This window comes from Salvelinus sp. IW2-2015, unplaced genomic scaffold (genome assembly GCF_002910315.2).
Source record: "Salvelinus sp. IW2-2015 unplaced genomic scaffold, ASM291031v2 Un_scaffold1140, whole genome shotgun sequence".
Lineage (NCBI taxonomy): Eukaryota > Metazoa > Chordata > Actinopteri > Salmoniformes > Salmonidae > Salvelinus > Salvelinus sp. IW2-2015.
This window is the reverse complement of record NW_019942751.1, coordinates 107,140-128,174: the sequence shown is the minus strand read 5'-3', so window position 1 is coordinate 128,174 and position 21,035 is coordinate 107,140. Positions and strand designations below refer to the sequence as shown.

Here is a 21,035-nt window from a genome sequence, read left to right as displayed (position 1 = left end):
GCACACCCCACCCCGCCATCGAATCCATTGCATGGAATTTACAGACTCCAAGTGATCAGAATAACATATCACTAAAAGTAATTTACAGACAGAGTGATCAGATTAACATATTACTCACAGGAATCTACAGACAGAGTGATCAGAATAACATATCATTAAAAGGAATCTACAGACAGAGTGATCAGAWTAACATATTACTCACAGGAATTTACAGACAGAGTGATCAGAATAACACARCACTCAAAGGATGAACCATTCTCTGTCTGCAAGATGACAGAGGKAGAAAAAAGAGAGAGAGGAGATGAGGAGGAGAGAGTGAAGAAGGAAGACTAGCGAGAGTGGAATAKCTCAGATGGGGCCGGATGGAGATTTTCCTAACCACGTGAAAGGCCTGGGGGTTTTCCTAGTCAGATCACYTGTCTCAAGAAAAACTKCTGGCCTTCCAATAGACCAACAACAAGTGACTCACGGTTTGAGGCTCATGAGTTCTCTGAAGTTCTCTGGTGCGTTGTMCCTGTTCCTCCTCTCTGCCTCGTACTTCTCCTTGGTCCAGGTCATCTGGATCTTATCAGCTACAGGCTCCACCACCTCCTCCTCCTCGTCGGAGTACAGGCTTCCCATACGGATCAGAGAGTGTCTGTCCTTTACCAGCTGGGCCTATAGGGGGCAGAGTGCAGGCGATACAATGTCCTAATGTCCATACTAGAGTGACTTGAAATGCATGGCCATACATTGCTTTATTTAATGCTAGTGTAGATACACTAAATATACAAAAGTATGTGGACACCCCTTCAAATTAGTGGATTTGGCTATTTCAGCCACACCCGTTGTGGACAGTTGTATAATCGAGCACACAGCCATGCAATCTACATAGACAAACATTGGCAGTAGAATGACCTTACTGAAGAGCTCAGTGACTTTCAACGTAGCACCGTCATAGGATGCCACCTTTCCAACAAGTTAATCCGCCCTGCTAGAGCTGCCCCGGTCAACTGAAAGTGGTGTTACTGTGAAGTGGAAACGTCTAGGAGAAACAACGACTCAGCCGCGAAGTGGTAGATCACACAAGCTCACAGAATGGGACCGCCGTCCTCGGTTGCAACTCTCACTACCGAGTTCCAAACTGCTTCTGGAAGCAACGTCAGCACAATAACTGTTTGTCGGGAGCTTCATGAAATGGGTTTCCATGYCCGAGCAGCAGCACCAGAAACTCATGCTACACTCAACCCCATCACAAGCCTAAGATCACCATGCGCAATGTCGAGCATCGGCTGGAGTGGTGTAAAGCTCACCGCCATTGGACTCTGGAGCAGTGGAAATGCGTTCTCTGGAGTGATGAATCACGCTTCCCCATCTGGCAGTCCAACGGACGAATCTGGGTTTGGCGGAAGCCAATGAGAATGCTACCTGCCCCAACTGTAAAGTTTGGTGGAGGAGGAATAATGGTCTGGGGTTGTTTTTCATGGTTTGGGCTGGGCCCTTTAGTTCCAGTGAAGGGAAATATTGATGCTACAGCATACAATGACATTCTAGATGATTCTGTGCTTCCAACTGTGTGGCAACAGTTTGGGGAAGGCCCTTTCCTGTTTCAGCATTTCCTTACAGAAATGGTTTGTTGAGATCGGTGTGGAAGAACTTGACTGGCCTGTATAGAGTCCTGACCTCAACCCCATCGAACACCTTTGGGATGAATTGGAACGCCGACTGTGAGCCAGCCCTAATCGCCCAACATCCGTGCCCGAACTAACTAATGCTCGTGGCTGAATGGAAGCAAGTCTCGGCAGCAATGTTCCATCATCTAGTTGAAAGCCTTGCCAGAAGAGTGGAGACTGTTATAGCAGCAAAGGGGGGACCAACTCCATATTAATGCCCATGATTTTGCAATGAAATGTTCAACGAGCAGTGTCATACTTTTGGTCATGTAGTGTATTGGTTCCCAGCCKCAGATTAAACCTACTACTGGGATAAATCACACTTTCAATAGAGATTCTCCAACTGAGCATGCTTAAATACAGGAGAAGACATCTGGTTCTGGGAAACCAGCTCAATATGTCCTTCACTGTGGTCTACAACTATTGTTATGTATGTTTGGTCTGACAGGTGTAATTCTGTGGATGTTTGTTGATGTGTAATATGTACCTCTCTTTCTCTCTCTGCGCTGGACAGCCTCATCTGTCTGAGCATCTGAGATCTCTGCTCCATCATCAGAGTCCTCTCATACGTGTAGGCCGAGATGTCGCTGTCATGCTGAAATGATTAACATGGTAGTATGTAAATATCTGACCATTGAATACACTAAGGGGAGAGAAGTGATATAAAAATGGAAACTCTTAGTTGCATTGCATGTTTGACTCCTGGTATGAGGGACTTCTCTCCCCATCTCCACCATAATGACATAATTAGATTTAAGGAGGAACATCTCACACCATTTCCACCATCATTACATAATTAGATTTAAGGAGGTTCATCTCTCACCGTCTCCACCATCATTACATAATTAGCGTTAAGGAGGAACATCTCACACCATTTCCACCATCATTACATAATTAGATTTAAGGAGGTTCATCTCTCAACGTCTCCACCATCATTACATAATTAGCTTTAAGCAGGAACATCTCACACCATTTCCACCACCTCCACCTCTGCCTCTATTCTCAGCTGGTACAGGAACGTAGCCAGGTCCTTCTTCATCTGAATACTGTTGTCATCCATCTGGGCCACAGTGAAGATACGCATCTTACACTTCCTCCAAACCTGAAACACACACCATGGTAAGAATGGAGTAGTCTAGCAGTTAAGAGCCGATGTGCCGATGTGCCCTTGAGCAAGGCACTTAACCCTAATTGCTCCTGTAAGTCCCTCTGGATAAGAGCGTCTGCTAAAATGTAAATGTAGATCCTTTTCTGACCAACAAATCCATTCTTCTTTAGTCTCTCTCAAGTCATGGTGGCCAACAGTAAATTCTCCCAGAGTTTCTGCATTGATGTGCGCTGGACTTTACCTTGTGCTGTTTGAGCAGGAAAGGTAGCAGCATGAGCATTCCTCCGTCATGGACGATCCACCACACATCGATGGTGCCGTCTGTGAAGCGTTCGTGGTTGCTGGGGTAGAAGGAAACGTTCTTGGGCACCATCAGAGCCAGGTGGGCTGCTGTGGTACAGCGGACTGTGTCTGTGGGGAGGGGKACAGAGAGGTAAATATGTTTACTTTGTGTAATATGTAATGTAATACAGTTCAATGCTGATGCTATCAGTTAACTAAAGAGTCAGCACGTAATGTTTCAAATACTATACAGGCTGAAGGACAGCACCATACCCACAGAAACATAGAGATGGCCAATGCTCTCATGGAGAAACTGGGATGAGGTTATGGTTTGGAATATTATTATGGGAACGGGTCAGATCCATGTGTAGGACCAGGCTAGTTTACAGTAAATCAGAGTCTTACTAATGAATGTCTTCCATGCGCGGGGGTCTTCACTTTGCCTCCAGCCATAGGGCCATCCCATCACCACTGTGTTGTGCTTCATGCCCCCCAGGCCACATGACTGGATCAGGTGGGCAATGCCCTCCCTCACCTTGGACGCCACAACCACCTGGCAGAAACCCTTCACCCGCTCGATCTCCATCATGTTCTTTACGGCCTGACGAGGTTGAGAGCAGACAATGCAGGTAATCATAAAGCTGGTAATAAACTCACTTATTCTTATTGGCYCAGAGGAGACAACAGAAATTRGATKTCTTTCTTATAGCTTTATAAAGTGGACTGTATGACCMAGCGAGGAAGGTAACAGCCTTCAAACAATCCTGAYCTGKTTCAATAAAGCTACAGTACGGCAAAATYTATTTTCCTTGTACACACATTAGGCTATCGGAGAAATAAGTTACAGCTCTATCCCTACCTGRTCAGAGGCCTGTGTTTCTCCGTAGCTGTCCAGGAACTGTCCCTGGATGACAGAGCCCACTATGGTCAGGCCCTTCCCTGCCTTCAGCTGGGAGACAAAGGTCAACAGACGGGGATACTTCACATGGAGGTCCTCATCCAGCTTCAACAGCACCAGGACCTGGGGCCTGGAGAGTGGAGGGGCAAGAGAGACAAAGAACATGAGAATCTACCTGGAAGTACTAATAAACAACTAAAAAACAACAGTAGAAACTGTAAAGTGAGAGAAAGTACAGAATGTATGAAGAGGAAGAGGTAGTTATGCATATCTGAAGTTGGAGATACCGGATATCTAAGACTATGGATGAGGAAGGATGTTTACCTCCAGTTTTTAGTGTGAGGMGGTCCATGCTCCAGCCGTAGCAGAGAGTAGCGCGCAGCACTGAGGGACAAACCTCGTATCCCATCTCCCCACTCCTTCTCCGCTCTGAGAGAGAGACAGAGAGAGTGACAGCATCAGAATATATACTCTGGCCTAAATAGCTAACTCATACAMTGACCCAWWGATATACAATTATGATATGAGARGGGTAYGAGTCCAGACATACCCRTGGTACTCAATGTACTTGTAGATCATGCCAGCGATGCACATGGCCACGATGGCATAATACCAGGAGGAGATGAACATCAGAGCCAGACACATACTCATACCCAGAAAAGACAGAGCCCTGTGGGGGAAACACACAGATATAATGTAGTACTCTTTATACTATACTATTGGACGCATGAAAGGAGCTTCACCAGTTGTGGTCGTTCCAAAAAGCACCCTCAGACGGTACAAAGCTCAGTACCCTCTTAGAAAAGAAGCCAAAAAGGGTATCATTCCCATAGTGCATTAGTTGAAAGAGGCGCTCTGGTTCTCTGCCCGAATTCGCCCTGTAACACACCAATTTTACCTGCAATTAAACCATCTGGTGAATATCGTTGTGTGCAAGTGTCACGTTCCTGACCTTATTTCCTTTGTTTTGTCTTTGTTTAGTTGGTCAGGACGTGAGCTGGGTGGGCATTCTATGTTATGTGTTTCTATGTTGGGTTCATGTTCAATTAGCCTGATATGGTTCTCAATCAGGGGCAGGTGTTTTACGTTTCCTCTGATTGAGAACCATATTAAGGTAGGCTGTTCTCACTGTTTGTTTGTGGGTGATTGTTCCTGTGTCAGTGTTTGTACCACACGGGACTGTTTCGTTTCGGTTCGTGTGTTCCGTCCTGTTCGTGCGTTCATGTGTTTTGTTCTCAAGTTCAGGTCTGTTCACGTCGTTTGTTATTTTGTAGTTTGCTCAAGTGTTTTTCGTCTTCGTTTAAATAAACGTGACTATGTCTTTAAACTACGCTGCATATTGGTCCGATCCTTGCTGCTCTTCAGATGAGGAGAAAGACGAGCGTTACAGAAAGACCTTAGAATAGTAAACGAGCACCCCTGGTGCCTAACACTGTTACCATTTTATCCCAGGTGCCTCCAGGTAGTTTGTTTTTTAGTAATTGATTTAGCTCATGCTTTCTTTCTTTCTTTCTTTCTTTCTTTCTTTCTTTCTTTCTTTCTTTCTTTCTTTCTTTCTTTTCTCTTCTCTTCTTTTGTTGATCCTGGAGGGAGTGTTTTGGTTCAGTATGTTGACCAGTTGTTGGTTTGCTCACAATCAGAGGAGATATGTCACGAGGACACTCAGGCATTGTTGATTTTTTTGGGCAGAAAATGGTCATAAAGTTTCCCCCAGTAAGATGCAATTATGCCGGTGAAATATTTGGGTCATGACATTACTTCTGGGGGTCACGCCCTCTCCAAAGATAGATTAGAGGCAATTAAAGCTTTGCCTAAACCTGTTATGCCCTCTCCACTGGTTGATTAGAGGCAAATTGGCGAGTGAAGCTGTGGTCTGGACTGGTGAGATGTTCTGATATTGTAGCAATGTCTCTTCTAACCGTACATGTGCCCCATGTGGTGGAGGCAATTATTAAACAGGCAAAAACGGCTCATTTGATGCCTGCGAGACTGCTAGACTATCAGAACATTCTTAACCCTTCAACTCTTCTCCCTGCAGCAGAAACCGGTGAAGACCATGACTGTGATTTAGCTATTGAAGCTGACTAGCTCTAGGTTGGACTTGAGAGACACCCCATTAGACAATCCAGACTTTTATTTTTTTGTAGATGGGTCTGCCCAGAGAAACGTAAAAGGGAATCAATTAGTTGGTTATGCTGTTGTGACTGTTTTGGAAACTGTGGAAAGTGCTTGACTCCCCTCACACGTATCTTCCCAGGCAGCAGAACTATTTGGCTTGACCAAATAGGTTATATTTTGGGAAAGGACTGCTCTGTTAACATTTACACTGATTGTAGATCTGAGTTCGGTGTTGTGCATGATTTTGGAACATTGTAGAGGAATAGAGGGTTTTTGACCTCGTCTGAAAAACAGATTGCACACAGTAATCTTGTTTGGTCTCTCTTAGAGGCGGTCCAGCTGCACTCCTGTTTCTATAATCAAGTGTCAGACGCATTCTTCCTCTAATGACAACATTCCTCTGGGGAACACTAAGGCTGACCGCGCAGCTACATTGGCTGATTCCTCTTCTGTTTCCCCCTCCTTCACATGGCAGCAGTTCCCGCTTCCACTAACCCTTTCTCTGTTAATGACTCTGCAGGCAACGGCTGATGCATCAGAGAAGGACGCCTCGGGTGTATGGCTGGATGAGTAGAGCAGACCAGCCATGCCCCGCTGTACTTTCCAATTCCTTGCCAAATTGTCACATGGTCAAAAAGAGGGATGGTGGATCTTGTAAATAAATGAATAAATAAGGGAAAGGGGGATACAACTGAACGCTTGTACGTTGTACAAACGTTGTACAACTGAACGCATTCAACTGAAATGTGTGTTTCCGCATTTAACCCAACCCCTCTGAATCAGAGAGGTGCGGGGGGCTGATATTGGTGTACAGTAGGTTTTATAGTGCTTGCAGGACATTTCTCTGGTGGTGGGGTTGTACAATGTTTTATTTGCATGACTAACAATGTTGAACCAAACTCTGAAAACAAAATTGTTTAAACTAATTGGTGAAACAAGCCTGACATGGGTAAAGGTGCTTCCATTGGCACTGAGTATGAGAGGCAGATCCCACACAGTCACTGGTCACTCTCCACACGAGGTGCTGACTGGCCATCCCATGAGGATGACTAATACGCCTTTTCTCAAGAACAGGGTGTCCCTGCAAGGAATGGAGGAAGACATGGGTGAGAATTGTGTCACCCTTAACAGTGTTCTTAAGAGACTTTTCCCCCGGGTGAAGGTGTCTTTGCCGAACTTGGCAGGTGGAGCTAAGCACTATTTCAACCCAGGTGATTTTGTGGTGGTCAAAGACTTCAGGAGAGACAGTTGGAAGGACCTCTGTTGGAGAGTGCCGTACCAAGTTCTTCTGACCACCTCCACTGTGAACCTGAGAGAGGGTGAGATGAGTCCTGAGCCAAAATGACCAACACAGGCCTGGAGTAGTGCAGAAGAGGGTGAGATGAGTCCTGAGCCAAAAATGACCAACCAGGCCTGGATGTAGTGCAGCAGCGGGGAGATGATCCTGAGCAAAGGACAACGCAGGCCGTGGAGTCGTGGCAGAAGAGGGTGAGATATCCTGAGCTAAAATGACCAAGACACAGGCCTGGAGTAGTGCAGAAGAGGGTGAGATGAGTCCTGAGCCAAAGGAACCAACGCAGGCCTGGAGTAGTGCGAAGAGGGTGAGATGAGTCCTGAGCCAAAGGAACCAACGAAGGCCTGGGAGTAGTGCAGAAGAGGTGAGATGAGTCCTGAGCCAAAGGAACCAACGCGCAGGCCGGGAGTAGTGCAAAAGAGGGTGAGATGAGTCCTGAGCTAAAATGACCAACACAGGCCTGGAGTAGTGCAGAAGAGGTGAGATGAGTCCTGAGCAAAGGACCAACGCAGGCCTGGAGGCCCATAGATGTCCATTAGAAGAAGGAGAGACCTGCTGGGCGCTTCATTAACCAAGAGGGGATTGATGAATGGCCACTACCAAGTAGTTCTGATGAGTATGACTGTCTTAAACTGTTAGGAATAGGGGCGCTGTTTTCACTGTGTGTAAAAAACGTTTCCAAATTAAACTGCCTCGTACGTCAAATTCTTGCTTCGTACAATATGCATAATTATTATTACTATTGGGACTAGAAAACAACTCTCAGCGTTTCTAAACCGTTTGAATTATTATCTGTGATAAAAACAGAAGCTGCATTTTGGCAGCAAACTTCGCTGTTAGGAAGTGAAAAATCTGAAAGAGGCTCTGTTCCAGGGCCTTCCTATTCATCTGCTTAATCTATGGATATACATGCAGCTTCATACGCCTTCCACTAGATTCAAGAGGCAGTGAGGAGGTGGAATGGGGTGTCTAGCTTGATCTGAGGCCGAACAAGAGCTCTTGAATGACGTGACCACTTTTCCTTGTTCACAAGGCGCGGAAGAACCTGATTGCGTTCTGAAAAGCTTTCGATATAGACGGCTAATATCTCCGGCTTTGATTTATTTGATAAATGTGATAATATCATCGTAAAGTAGTTTTTCAATATCAGATTATTGAAAGTTTCGGGAGTTTGGCTTTTTCCTTCTCTGCGTTTGGTGATAATGACAGCTTCGTGCACTTGGCTAGCTTGGTGCTAATTCGACAGGAGAAAAGACATTCTAAAAACCAAACAACGATGTGTTCTGGACAAAGGACCCCTTGTACAAGATTCTGATGGAAGCTCAGCAAAAAGTAGGAACCCATTTATGATGTTATTTCGTATTTCTGTGAAAATGTTTAGTACTATTTTCTGCCCTCATTGCAGGCGCTGTCTCGCTATAAACGTAAGCTGTATGTCGTACTAAAAGTAATTTTAGAATTCTACATGGCGATTGCATTAAGACTAGGTATCTTTCATTGCTGTAACATGTATTTTTAGTAAAGTGTATGATGAGTTATTTGGTCAGATAGTGATTCAGAAATATATCCGGAGATTCGGGAAAATGTCTACGTTTCACATGTAAACCACGATTTCAGCTCTAAAATTATGCACATTTTCGAACAAACCATATATGTATTGTGTAATAATGTTATAGGACTGTCATCTGAGAAGGTTAGTGAATAAATTGAATCTTGTGTTTTTTTTCGCTGTCGCTACCTTGCGTTGAATGAATGCGGTTGTGTGGTGCTATTGTAGTAAGCTAATATAATGCTATAGTGTGTTTTCGCTGTAAAACACTTAAAATCTAAATTGGCTGATTCACAAGAGCTTTCTTCATTTGCTGTACACAATGTATTTTTTCATAAATGTTTTATGTGAGTATTTAGGTATTTCACTTGGTCTCTGTAATTGTTCTAGCTGCTTCGGTGCTATGTGATTGTAGCTGCAATGTAAAACTAATTATACTAAATATGCACATTTTCGAAAAACATAGATTTATTGTATAAACAGTATAGACAGTCATCTGAACTGAAGTTGTTTCTTGGTTAGTGACTAATTTTATCTCTATTTGGTCGGTTTTGTGCAAGCTACCTGTGCTGTGAAAGAAATGTCTGTGCTTTTTTTGTATTTGGTGGTGAGCTAACATAAATATACGTGGTGTTTTCGCTGTAAAACATTTAAAAAATCGGACATGTTGGCTGGATTCACAAGATGTTTATCTTTCATTTGCTGTATTGGACTTGTTAATGTGTGAAAATATTTTTTGAATTTCGCCCGCTGCCTTTTCAGTGGAATGTGGGGGGGCTACACAGGTTAAGCGGCTAGACAGGTTAAGGGTCTGAGAAATAAAGCCTCAGTGTTCTGATGAGTATGACTGTCTTAAGGGTCTGGGAAATAAAGCCTATTTTATAATTTCGGCACATTACATATTCCTCTCAAAATAATAGACATTTAATGAGTGTGAAGCAGACAGTGAATATCCAACAGAAATGGTTAATAAATATAGAGTAACATTGTTAGGGTAGACTAAAATGCAAACAATACCTTCCAATAAGGAGAAAGTTATCATGTTTGTTTTGTTTGTTTTTAAACCTTACAATAGGGGTAAAAGCAGAGCATTGTTTGAGAGTGATCCGTGTGTATTAGCAGTAGTGATTGAGAAGGTTTTTCCTATTGGGAAGAGTAGAGGGGTCCTAGTTGAAGGAAACTGATATGGAGACAAGCATAGGTAAATAAAGACAGTCATAACGATAGTAAAATGGAAAGATTCATGGTACTCATGGTCTGTCAGTCGATGTCACATTTAATGTGTTGACAGTATGTGAATGGTAATATTAGTGGCTTTCAAATAGCAGTCTAATAATGCAATGTCTTAGTAATTTGAAGAAATAAATGTTTCAATACAAGGTCACATGACTGACAGGGGAATTGAGCAATGGGACTGATATTATATTAGAGGCTGCCATCTGGTGTTTAGGTTAAAGATAAGCTTCCTGTGAACCAATAGATAAGCCGGCAGTAACAGTGAGTGGTACTCACTAAACTCAAACAGGCTGTAAGGAACACTGTAGGAACATTTGGGGCAGAGGTATGAATAATTGAATAAGATATGTTTTTGACAATTTTCAATTATTATTACTCAATTCGATAGTTTGAATATACCAGTGATTTAAATAAGAAGGTAATGTCATCTAAAACCAACTTTTTCCATTACGAGGAACACTGTCCGGAATTGGAGTAGATCCAAGAAAATGTTTTAGTATCGAATATTGAGCTGATAAGTCAGCACCAACTTTTTGAAGGCCCTAGGGGATTTGTTAAACAACAGGTTTTATATTTTTACTAGTTGATGTCCCAGGGACAGTTAGTACAGAACAGGTCAATGCAACCCGATTGTGGTAAGAGCTATGGAAACAATGATTAAACCTTTAGAGATTTATTTACCTCTGGGTCTACAGATCTCTTGTGTATGTGTGTGTATTTTAGATTTTACAACGCAGAGTGAAGGGGTTTGAAAGGATAAAGTGTCTGGTTTTATGTGTTGATTCCGCTTACTGTAATAGACGTATTTTGATAGAACCTCCTTTGATAGTTTAAGCCATAATCTAATACCTACCTTAAAATGTAACAATAATTCCCACAAAGTGATAAAAGGAGGGAATGTGAGGGAAAATGTTGTTGTCTGAAGAGCTATCATTGAATTGTAAACAGCATCGCCTCTTACTCTATCTTGGCTTGTGCAGGTGACTGTGACTTCCTCCTCAGACCAATTGGCAGAACGCCCAGAACATTGTTCTGGGAACCAAAAGGAGTATCTCAGTTTCAAGGTCCCAGCTTTGAGAGAAGAAGCCTCGTCAGTCACATGCAGGAACCAATGTTAATAATGAATAATGTAAATCATGCTTATATAACTTATTTGTATAGCACTATAAAAGGACTGAGAGTGGAAGCCCTTTTCAGAGTTTTCATCAAACTTGGATTGAGAATGTGAACCTCTCCGGTCATGATAATAAAGATTGAATCCTTTACACTGAGTTCGAGTGGTGAATTTCCACGACAGGTGCTATACTTGTTCAGCTACTGAAGCTTATTACAGTGAATTACCTTCTTTCTAGGTTAACATCAGAACACCAGAGAACAAAATGCCTCTCTAGCTGGAGTCTGCATAAAGTCCTCCAGTCAGTCAACAGGATATTTTGATAAGCTTCCCAATATGTCACCTGAGAAAGCAAAGGTGATTATTCAAATGGAGTGAAAGTGTACCCACGCATATACAAATTAGTGTTACATCGCTCACATACAGTATGCACGGATACACAGCCACACACATACACCTGTACTGTACTTACCAGTGGTAATATTTAAACCTAGGCCTCCAGTTTGGTGTCCGTAGTAAAGTCTGCACAGCACAGGCTAAGTTCACAAACAGATAGCACATCAAGAAGAACCTGTAGGAAAAAAATCACACACCAAAAAATGTAATTCAGTCCAAACCGATTTAGTCATTTAAATATATATATTATATATATTAATATATTCCAATATATTAATTTTGCAGTTATGTACTTGTTGCAGGATGTATAGGCCTGGTAGTCTGCTAAAATACATCTCAACTGATGGCAAAACACAGAAACACAAGAAAGTGCACTAGGTCAGGGTTCCCAAACTTTCTCAGGCCCCCATTCCAGCATTGAGGAACATCCCGCACGTGCGCACGTCTATTTCTATGGCACAAGCACTGTTCATGACACAAACGTTCACACCCCTCTTGTTGGCGTAGAGAATTATTTTTCAGGTTTAACTTCTTCTTTGCCACTAGGGGGGTGCTATTTCGACATAGCACAAATGTGTATCCCAATTCGTAAACGGTCTCCTACTCAATTCTTGCTCGTACAATATGCATATTATTCTTACTATTGATAGAAAACTCTCTCTAGTTTCTAAAACCGTTGAATTATGTCTGTAAGTGAAACAGAACTCGACTTAGAGCACTTCTTCATATGTCTGGTGAGAATGGAAATTCTATCATCTGCTTTGAGACCTGTCTTTAACTTTGCCTGTCTTCTATTGGTGAGATGCACTGCATACGCCTTCCCCTGGCTGTTAGCGAATAGGGAGAGTTTGAAATGACGTTCCTACGTATTTCCCAAAGTTTTTAAATTGATTGGAACCGAGGTGTCCGACCTTTCGGGACTTCGCGCTGACGCAAAGAGGGTCTGGCATGTCTTTTTAGAAACGTCTGGTTTAGCTCCTAAAGTATCCGGCTCTTGTTTTTATTCGCTATAGGCTTTAAAGACATCATAATTTTGTTATTTTGAACCGAATTATACCCAGTTTAGTCAGTATATTGCGATTTTCAGGTATTTATTTCCATGGCGCTGTAGAAACGTGGGTGTCTCTCTCTCGAATGCCATTCTGTACTGCTAATTGCAACGTCGAGGGAAACATTCTCCAACCAGCAACAGTTCTTTTGGCCAACGACACCTTTCACAAGATTCTGATGGGAGTTCAGCTAATAGTGGTACTATTTATGCTGATAAAACGTTGTTCTGTTGAAAAAGAAAAAAATGTATTAGACGCCATTATTTTCCATGTAGCGTTGCGCTATCGCACCCTGTATTGTACCCAGTATGCGCAGTAAGGTTAATTTTAAAAATGTAATTCAGCGATTGCATTAAGAACTAATTTCTCTTTCAATGCTGTCCAACCTGTATTTTTTTAGTCAAGTTTATGAATAGTTTTCGATAAGATTAGGTGCCTTTCCAAAATGGCGCCGGACAGATTGCTTGATTTTTTGCCACTAACACGTTGTGTAACCACGAATTGTGCGGCTAAATATGCACATTTTCGAACAAACTATATGCATTGTGTAATATGATGTTACAGGACTGTCATCTGAAAGAATTCTGAGAAGGTTAGTGAAAAAATTAATAGCGTTTGGTGGTTTATAACGTTATTGCTATTTTTGGCATGAATCAATGCTACTGTGTGACTGACTTGTAGTAAGCTAAGATAACGCTATATTTGTGTTTTCGCTGTAAAAACTTAGAAATCTGACATTGGCTATATTCACATGATCTGTGTCTTTCATCTGCTGTACGCTGTGTATTTTTAAGAAATGTTTTATGATGAGTAATTAGCTAATACACGATGGTCTCTGTAGTTATTCTAGTCATTTTAGTGATAGTTGTAATGGGGGCTGCAATTGTAAACTATGATTTATACCTGAAATATGCACATTTTTCTAACAAAACTATGCTATACAATACATATGTTATCAGACTGTCATCTGATGAGAATTGTTTCTTGGTTAGTGGCTATTTAACTTCTTTAATTTGGTCGAATTTGTGATAGCTACTGATGCAGTAAAAAAAATGGTGGATTAAAAAAAGTGGTGTCTTTTGCTAACGTGGTTAGCTAATAGATTTACATATTGTGTCTTCCCTGTAAAACATTTAAAAAATCAGAGATGATGGCTTGAATCACAAGATCTGTATCTTTCATTTGGTGTCTTYGACTTGATATTTCATGAACATTTTATTWTATGATATCCCTGTAACTTTAGGCTAGGCTATGCTAGTCAGCTTTTGTGATGGGGGGGATCCCGGATCCGGGTTTGTGACTCGTGAAAGGTTAAAGCTTATTTCCTGCAGTTCTATACATTATGCCATGTCTAATGTGTATTCATGTGATATTTGTGTGACTCGAACATTACTACAAAATCTATGGGCTAAAAAAACCTAGCTAAAAAAACATTAACTGAAATGGGCTAGTTGATCTGGACATTTCTGACACGTTATAAATAGCTGTCTAAGGTATTCAATGACTGACATGACAAGAGGAATACTGATGATGCACTACCCAATTTCAAAATTTTACCTTGTGCATTCTACTATTATAACTTTCAACAGTAAGTTAAAAGCCGGACTGAGTTCCTTAACATATATATTGTGGCAAAGAAGGGGGTCGAGTGATAAATGGAAGATATGTGAGAGCAGAACTAATAAAAGGGGCTCTGCCCGATCACTAAAATGACCACCCCGATCAGAACTACAGATCACAAAATGGCCGACTGCCAAAACTACAATTCCCAGAAGCAAGGGGAACCCTCAGAAGGTGTGGCCGACCCACAGATAAAGGGTCAAGACAAACCAGGAAGAGAGAGAGAGGGCTGGAAGGATCTGTGAACCATAGAGAAAGAAACAATATATATATTGGCTGGACTTACCGTGAATGAGCTGGACTGTTTTGGACTTACCTGTTGGCGTTTGGACCTGGACCTACCGAGAACCCGATTCGTGTACCGAACCCTGCTATCCTTGACCCTGCCTGCGGCCTGGGTGGACCAGGATGGAGAAACAAACACACAGGTACTGTCCTGTTCGAAAGAACTCTCATTCTGGGGTGATTTTGGTGACAGTTTCCCACTTAATTTGTGACAAACGTTCCTAACCTTGAAGAGGTTTGCCACACGTGGTGGAGAATGCGGGCAGGGCTTCTGGCACCATACCTGGCAGGGGACGCTCAAAAAGCGTATTTCGACCTGGAGTTGAAAGATGCACAGCATTACGATAAACTAAAGGGAGAGATTCTGACTAGACTGGGAGTGACCAATACCGTGAGGGCACACCGCTTCCACCAGTGGTCCTACCGACCTGGACAACCCCCCCGAACACAGATGTTCGTCTTGATTCACCTGGCACGGAAATGGTTGCGACRGGAGACCCATTCATCCGCCGAGATTGTCGAGACAATCTGTACCACTGTACTTGAAAGATCAAGAAACAAACATATGTGCAGGGTGAAGGTTGAAGGGAAAGAGGTTGAAGCACTGCTGGATTCCGGCAGTGTGCTAACCCTGGTCGTTGCAAACCTAGTGCCGACTCATAAACTGGATACAAGTCAGGATATCAGTGTTACGTGCATTCATGGGGATACCCGTCTGTACCCCACAGCCTTAGTGAGCATACAAACCGAGGACGGTCTGCTGGATTATGAGGTTGGCGTGGTCCCAAAGATGCCATATGATGTAATATTGGGTAGATACTTTCCTAACTTGCGAAGTTAGGCCAAAAGAACGGCATATTTGAGAAGCCAACAACCCTGACCAAGCAGGAAGTAGCATGTGGCCTTCAACCAAAGCCAAGAAAAGAGGTCTCCCAGGGGCCAACCTCACAGGTGCTAGTAGGGGAGGATGAGGAAGAAGTGGCAGACCCCGTTGATAACAAACAGCCCGGTACTAGTGGGGCTGGGGTCGATCTGAATCCAGAGGACGATTATCTAGAACCAGCAGACCTGGCAGGGTCCTTGACTAATTTTGGGARGGCCCAAAACCAGGATCCAACCCTGCAGCAAGCCAGAGCAGATGTGCAGGTCATAGATGGTACTCCTATAAATGATGGGATGATGCCTAATAGTTTCCCCACTTCATCATGAAAAAGGGTTTGGTGTACAGAGTCTCAAAAATAGGGGTTGATGTGGTGGAAGAGTTGTTGGTCCCCACCCGGTACCGGAGGACAGTACTGGATCTAGCTCATGGGCACATTCTGGGTGGACACCTTGGTATCGAGAAAACCCGAGACCGGATTGTAAGGAGGTTTTACTGGCCAGGAATTCAGGCTGAAGTGGCTCAGCATTGTGGAGAGTGCCTGGAGTGCCAGTTAACAGCTCCCCGACTAGCTGTTAGAAGCCCGTTAGTGCCACTCCCCATAATTGAAACGCCATTTGAGAGGATAGCGACGGATATAGTGGGCCAACTACCCAAATCTGCCAGAGGGTACCAATACATTCTGGTCATTCTAGATTATGCCACTCGCTACCCAGAAGCCATTCCCCTTCGAACGATGGCTTCAAAAAAGATTGCCAAGGAATTAGTGCTCTTGTTCACCAGGGTAGAGGTTCCAAAGGAGATCCTTACTGACCAGGTGACCCCCTTTATGTCCCGCCTTATGGCGGACCTTTGTAAATTGTGGCCGGTGAAACAGTTGAGGACATCGGTTTACCATCCTCAGACGGACGGGCTGGTTGAGAGATTCAACCGTACCCTGAAGTCAATGCTCAGGAAGGTAATCGATAAGAATGGGAAAAACTGGGATTGCATGTTGCCGTATCTGTTTGCCATTAGAGAGGTTCCTCAAACCTCGCTGGGGTTTTCCCCCTTTGAGCTGGTATATGGGAGGCACCCCAGGGGAATCTACGACATCGCCCGGGAAACCTGGGAGCACCAATCCATCACGGCAATGCAAAACAGGATAGCCACAGTCATGCCCATCGTCAGAGAGCACATGAGACAAGCACAAGAGCACCAGCGGCACACTTATAACCGGCAGGCTACCCTGAGGGAATTTCAACCGGGAGATAAAGTGTTAGTGCTGATCCCCACGGTAGAGTGCAAACTACTAGCCACATGGAAAGGACCATATGAAGTACTGGAGAGAATAGGAGAAGTTAATTATCGGGTCTGACAGCCAGGTCGACGGCCCCAGGAACAGATCTATCACATAAACCTGTTAAAAGCATGGAGAGAGAGAGAYAKACWKWWYMMSWCARARKCCKRACACACACTCAGGAGACAGCCGAAGTAAATATTTCACCTACTCTGTCCCCAGCACAACTACAGGAAGCAAAGACCCTGATCCAGAAAAACAGAGATGTGTTTTCAGAGGTACCCGGCCGAACTGAGGTTACGGCTCATGATATCGTTTCCCTACCAGGGAGAAAAGTGAGCATGAGGCCATATCGGGTACCCGAGGCTTGACAGGCTGCGATTAGAGCAGAGACGGAGAAAATGTTGGCAGTTGGAGTGATCGAAGAGTCACATTTTTATTTCACCTTTATTACCATCAGCACTAACCCGCATTTAGGACATTACAGGAGGCTCTCTGCTGTAATCCAGTGCTGGTGGTACCAGACTTTGAGAGAGAGTTTGTGGTTCAGACGGATGCCTCAGAGGTCGGCTTGGGAGCAGTGCTATCCCAAGAGGTAGAAGGGGTGGAACACCCCATCCTGTTTTTAAGCAGGAAGCTGGAACCATGGGAAACCAACTACTCAGTCATTGAGAAAGAGGTCCTGGCAGTAAAGTGGGCTCTAGAAAGCCAGAAATACTACCTGCTGGGGCGCCACTTCACCCTCATCAGTGACCATGCCCCACTAACCTGGATGCATAAGGCTAAAGAGAAGAACGCTCGGGTGATGCGGTGGTTTTTGAGTCTCCAACCATTTCACTTTGACTTGAAACACAGAGCAGGGAAGGAAATGGGAAATGTGGATGGGTTATCCCGCATGCACGCATATTTTGCTGCGGTAGCCCGACCTAGGGGGCCGGATCAATGGTGGGAGATGTGTGGCAAAGAAGGGGGTCGAGTGATAAATGGCAGATATGTGAGAACAGAACTAATAAACGGGCTCTGCCCGATCACTAAAATGGCCACCCCGATCAGAACTACAGATCACAAAATGGCCGACTGCCAAAACTACAATTCAATTTGTGAACCATAGAGAAAGAAACAATATATATTGGCTGGATTTACCGTGTATGAGCTGGACTGTTTTGGACTTACCTGTTGGCGTTTGGACCTGGACCTACCGAGACCTACCGAGAACCCAATTCGTGTACCCTGCTATCCTTGACCTTGCCTGCGGCCTGGGTGGACCAGGACGGAGAAACAAACACACAGGTACTGTCCTGTTCGAAATAACTCTCATTCTGGGGTGATTTTGGTGACAGTTTTCCCACTTAATTTGTGACAAAAGCTCCTAACCTTGAAGAGGTTTGCCACAATATATATATAAAATAACTGGACCCACAGTTTGTGAACCACTGCACTTGGRGACCTTCCACACAAAGCCACTTGTGCTGATTGTGTACAGAGTACCTGGCTGGAATGAGGTGTTTCACTTGTGAAGTGGTTGTTAAAATGCAAGTGATTTGATTAAAGTATATTTTAGCAGACACTCTTATTCAGAGTGACTTACAGCAGCAATTTGGGTTAAGTGCCTTGCTCAAGGGCACATCAACAGATCATTTACCTAGTCAGCTCAGGGATTTGAACCAGCAGCCTTTCAGTTACTGGCCCCGCTAGGCTACCTGCCGCCCAAACTACTCCTCGGAGGACCATAATGGTTTTTTTTTCTTCTTTTTTTAATTTTTAATTTTTGTAATTTTTTTTTCAATTTAAAGTTTTATTAAGTTTTCAAACAACCAACCAAACACATTCCACATTCACAGTTGTGACAGACTTAAAAAAAAAAATTAAAAAAAATAATAATACAAATAAATAAAAAGTTATATATACATATATACATACCTACATATACATACATACACACATACACACAAATAATAATTATAACAAAATTTAAAATGTAGAACTTGCAGCAGCACTATCAAGGTTCTTATTTGCTATTTCCAGCCTTAGCTGAGATGACGAGCCAATGATTAGTTTTTAGATTTTACAGCACCTTACACAACATGCATCTGCTCACCTCCCCGATCCCCCCATTCACTCTGTCCAATTTGAGATATAGTGGAGTAGTGGAGACCAGAGTCTATCAAACTTGGGCTGTCTCTTGTGGAGGTCATAAGTGAGCTTTTCAAGAGGGAGAAAGTCAACAATCTGGTCAATCACAATTTTAAATGTAAGGAGAGGTACTAGAGGCCCACAATAGAAGGATACATTTCTTAGCAAAGTATGTAATGGTCATGAGCAAATTTTCTCTGTCAGGATCAAGAACAAAGTCCTGCTGGCATTAAGAAGATAGAGACACGGGGTCATATCAAACTGTACATCTAGTATTTTCTGTGCAGCAGTATGTATAGATTGCCAAAATCTGGCAATCTCTCTACAGCTCCAAAATACATGCATATAGGTTCCACTTTCAGAGGTACATCTTTTACAGTTAGGAGAAATGTCTGTTTTCATTTTATGGAGTCTCAAGGGAGTGTAATAAAATTTGTACAAAAATTTGTAATTCGATTCTTTCATTTTTACATTAGTAGAGGAGCAGTATAACCCTGTCGCAAACCTCCGCCCATAACTCATCACTGATAGTCAGACCAAGGTCCTTTTCCCAGATTATTTTCAAAGGAGTAAAGGAGGAGCCTCCTTCTCAGAAAGGAGTCTATAGATATAGGATATTTTGCCTTTAATGGATTGTGCTGTGACAAGAAGGGTTTCAACTTCGTTCAACCTGAGTTCTAAACTCCTCTTGGAAGTAAATGAGGAGATGACATGTCTAATTTGAAGATATTTTAAAAAATGGGATCTTGGCACATTGAATTCACTGCAGAGCTCTTGAAAGGATTTCAGTGTAGTGGTCTTCTGATGAAATAGTTCTGAAAGGTCCTGATTCCTAGAGTATGCCAGAATTAAAGTTGGCATCCCTCAGGGCTTTTGGCAAGTCTGGGTTGCCTACTATAGGCGAGTGAGAGCATATTTGGGAGGAGATGCCCAGGTATTTCTTACAGTCCCTCCACGCTAGTAGGGTGCTGTAAATCACAAATGTTTTGGCTATGTTGCCCACTTCACTAAAGTTATTAATGAATATAGTTGAGCTTAGTGGCAATGAACCACAGGATTGGGCTTCTATCTGGATCCACGTTGACTCTTGTCTGTTTTGTGATCCATGTTAGCATGTTGCGGATTTGGGCAGACCAGTAGTACAATTGAAGGGAGGGAAGGGCAAGACCGCCCTTAGATTCAGGTTTCGATAGAGTGGAGAGCTTGATCCTAGGTTTTTTATTGCCCCATATAAATTTGGTGATGCTTTGGTTAATTGTTTTGAAAAAGGAAGCTGGGAGATAGCATGGGAGCATCTGAAATAAATAGTTCAGTCTAGGGAGGATGTTCATCGGATTACATTAATTCTTCCTACTAAGCTAATTGGGAGGGAGATCCAGGTTTGGAGGTTGTTTTTGAATCGATCCAGGAGTGGAGATAATTCTCCTTGAAAAGCCTATTCAGATCTGGTGTTATAAATATCCCAAGGTATTGAAACCCCTGTGTCTTCCATTGGAATGGGCATAGTGTCTTCATAGAACTGGTGAGTGTAATATTGAGAGGGCAGACAGTGGATTTGTTAAAATTTATCTTATAACCTGAAAACGTGCCATACTGAGCAATTGTGTCTAAAATGGGAGGAAGGGATTTCTCAGGTTGGATATGTAGAGCAAGACATCATCCGCGTAAAGCGAAATCTTGTGCTGCAGGCCGCCTGCAGGAACACCTGTAATACTTGAATTGCTCCTTATCAACTCTGCCAGAGGCTCCGCCCCCAACAAGTAGAGCAGGGGGGATAGCGGCACCCTTGTCTTGTGCCCCGTCCCAAAGGGAATCTGTCAGAGTTCAGTCCGTTAGTAGTCACCATGGCATTTGGATGAGAGTATAGTGATTTGATCCATTTAATAAAGTTTGGGCCCATATTGAACTTTTCTAAGACTGAGACAAAAAGCTCCACTCCATCCTGTCGAACGCCTTCTCAGCATCCAGTGAAGCCAGCAGGACAGGGGTCTTCTGTGCGTTTACTTGATCAATAATATCAAAAAGACGGCGAATGTTATCAGAAGAGTATCTGTCTCTAATAAATCCAGTTTGGTCCGCTTTTATTATTTTGGAAGAAGAGTGTTTAGTCTTTTGGCCAGCAATTTGGTAATTATTTTGTAG

At 43.1% G+C, this 21,035-nt stretch overlaps 1 protein-coding gene across 3 annotated transcripts in view; it reads right to left on the bottom strand.

The window, feature by feature from the left end:
* The window catches only part of slc12a4 (solute carrier family 12 member 4), a 91,347-nt gene that overhangs the window by 2,127 nt on the left and 68,185 nt on the right, over positions 1-21,035 (bottom strand). For all 3 annotated transcript variants that reach the window (XM_070438759.1, XM_024137255.2, XM_024137256.2), the window contains exons 14-22: positions 11,724-11,822; positions 4,491-4,610; positions 4,265-4,369; positions 3,902-4,070; positions 3,448-3,643; positions 3,002-3,171; positions 2,623-2,754; positions 2,140-2,247; positions 470-657 (exon numbers count right to left, since the gene is read on the bottom strand). In XM_070438759.1, coding sequence (XP_070294860.1) covers positions 470-657; positions 2,140-2,247; positions 2,623-2,754; positions 3,002-3,171; positions 3,448-3,643; positions 3,902-4,070; positions 4,265-4,369; positions 4,491-4,610; positions 11,724-11,822 — 1,287 coding nt within the window. The remainder of the gene's footprint in view (positions 1-469; positions 658-2,139; positions 2,248-2,622; positions 2,755-3,001; positions 3,172-3,447; positions 3,644-3,901; positions 4,071-4,264; positions 4,370-4,490; positions 4,611-11,723; positions 11,823-21,035) is intronic.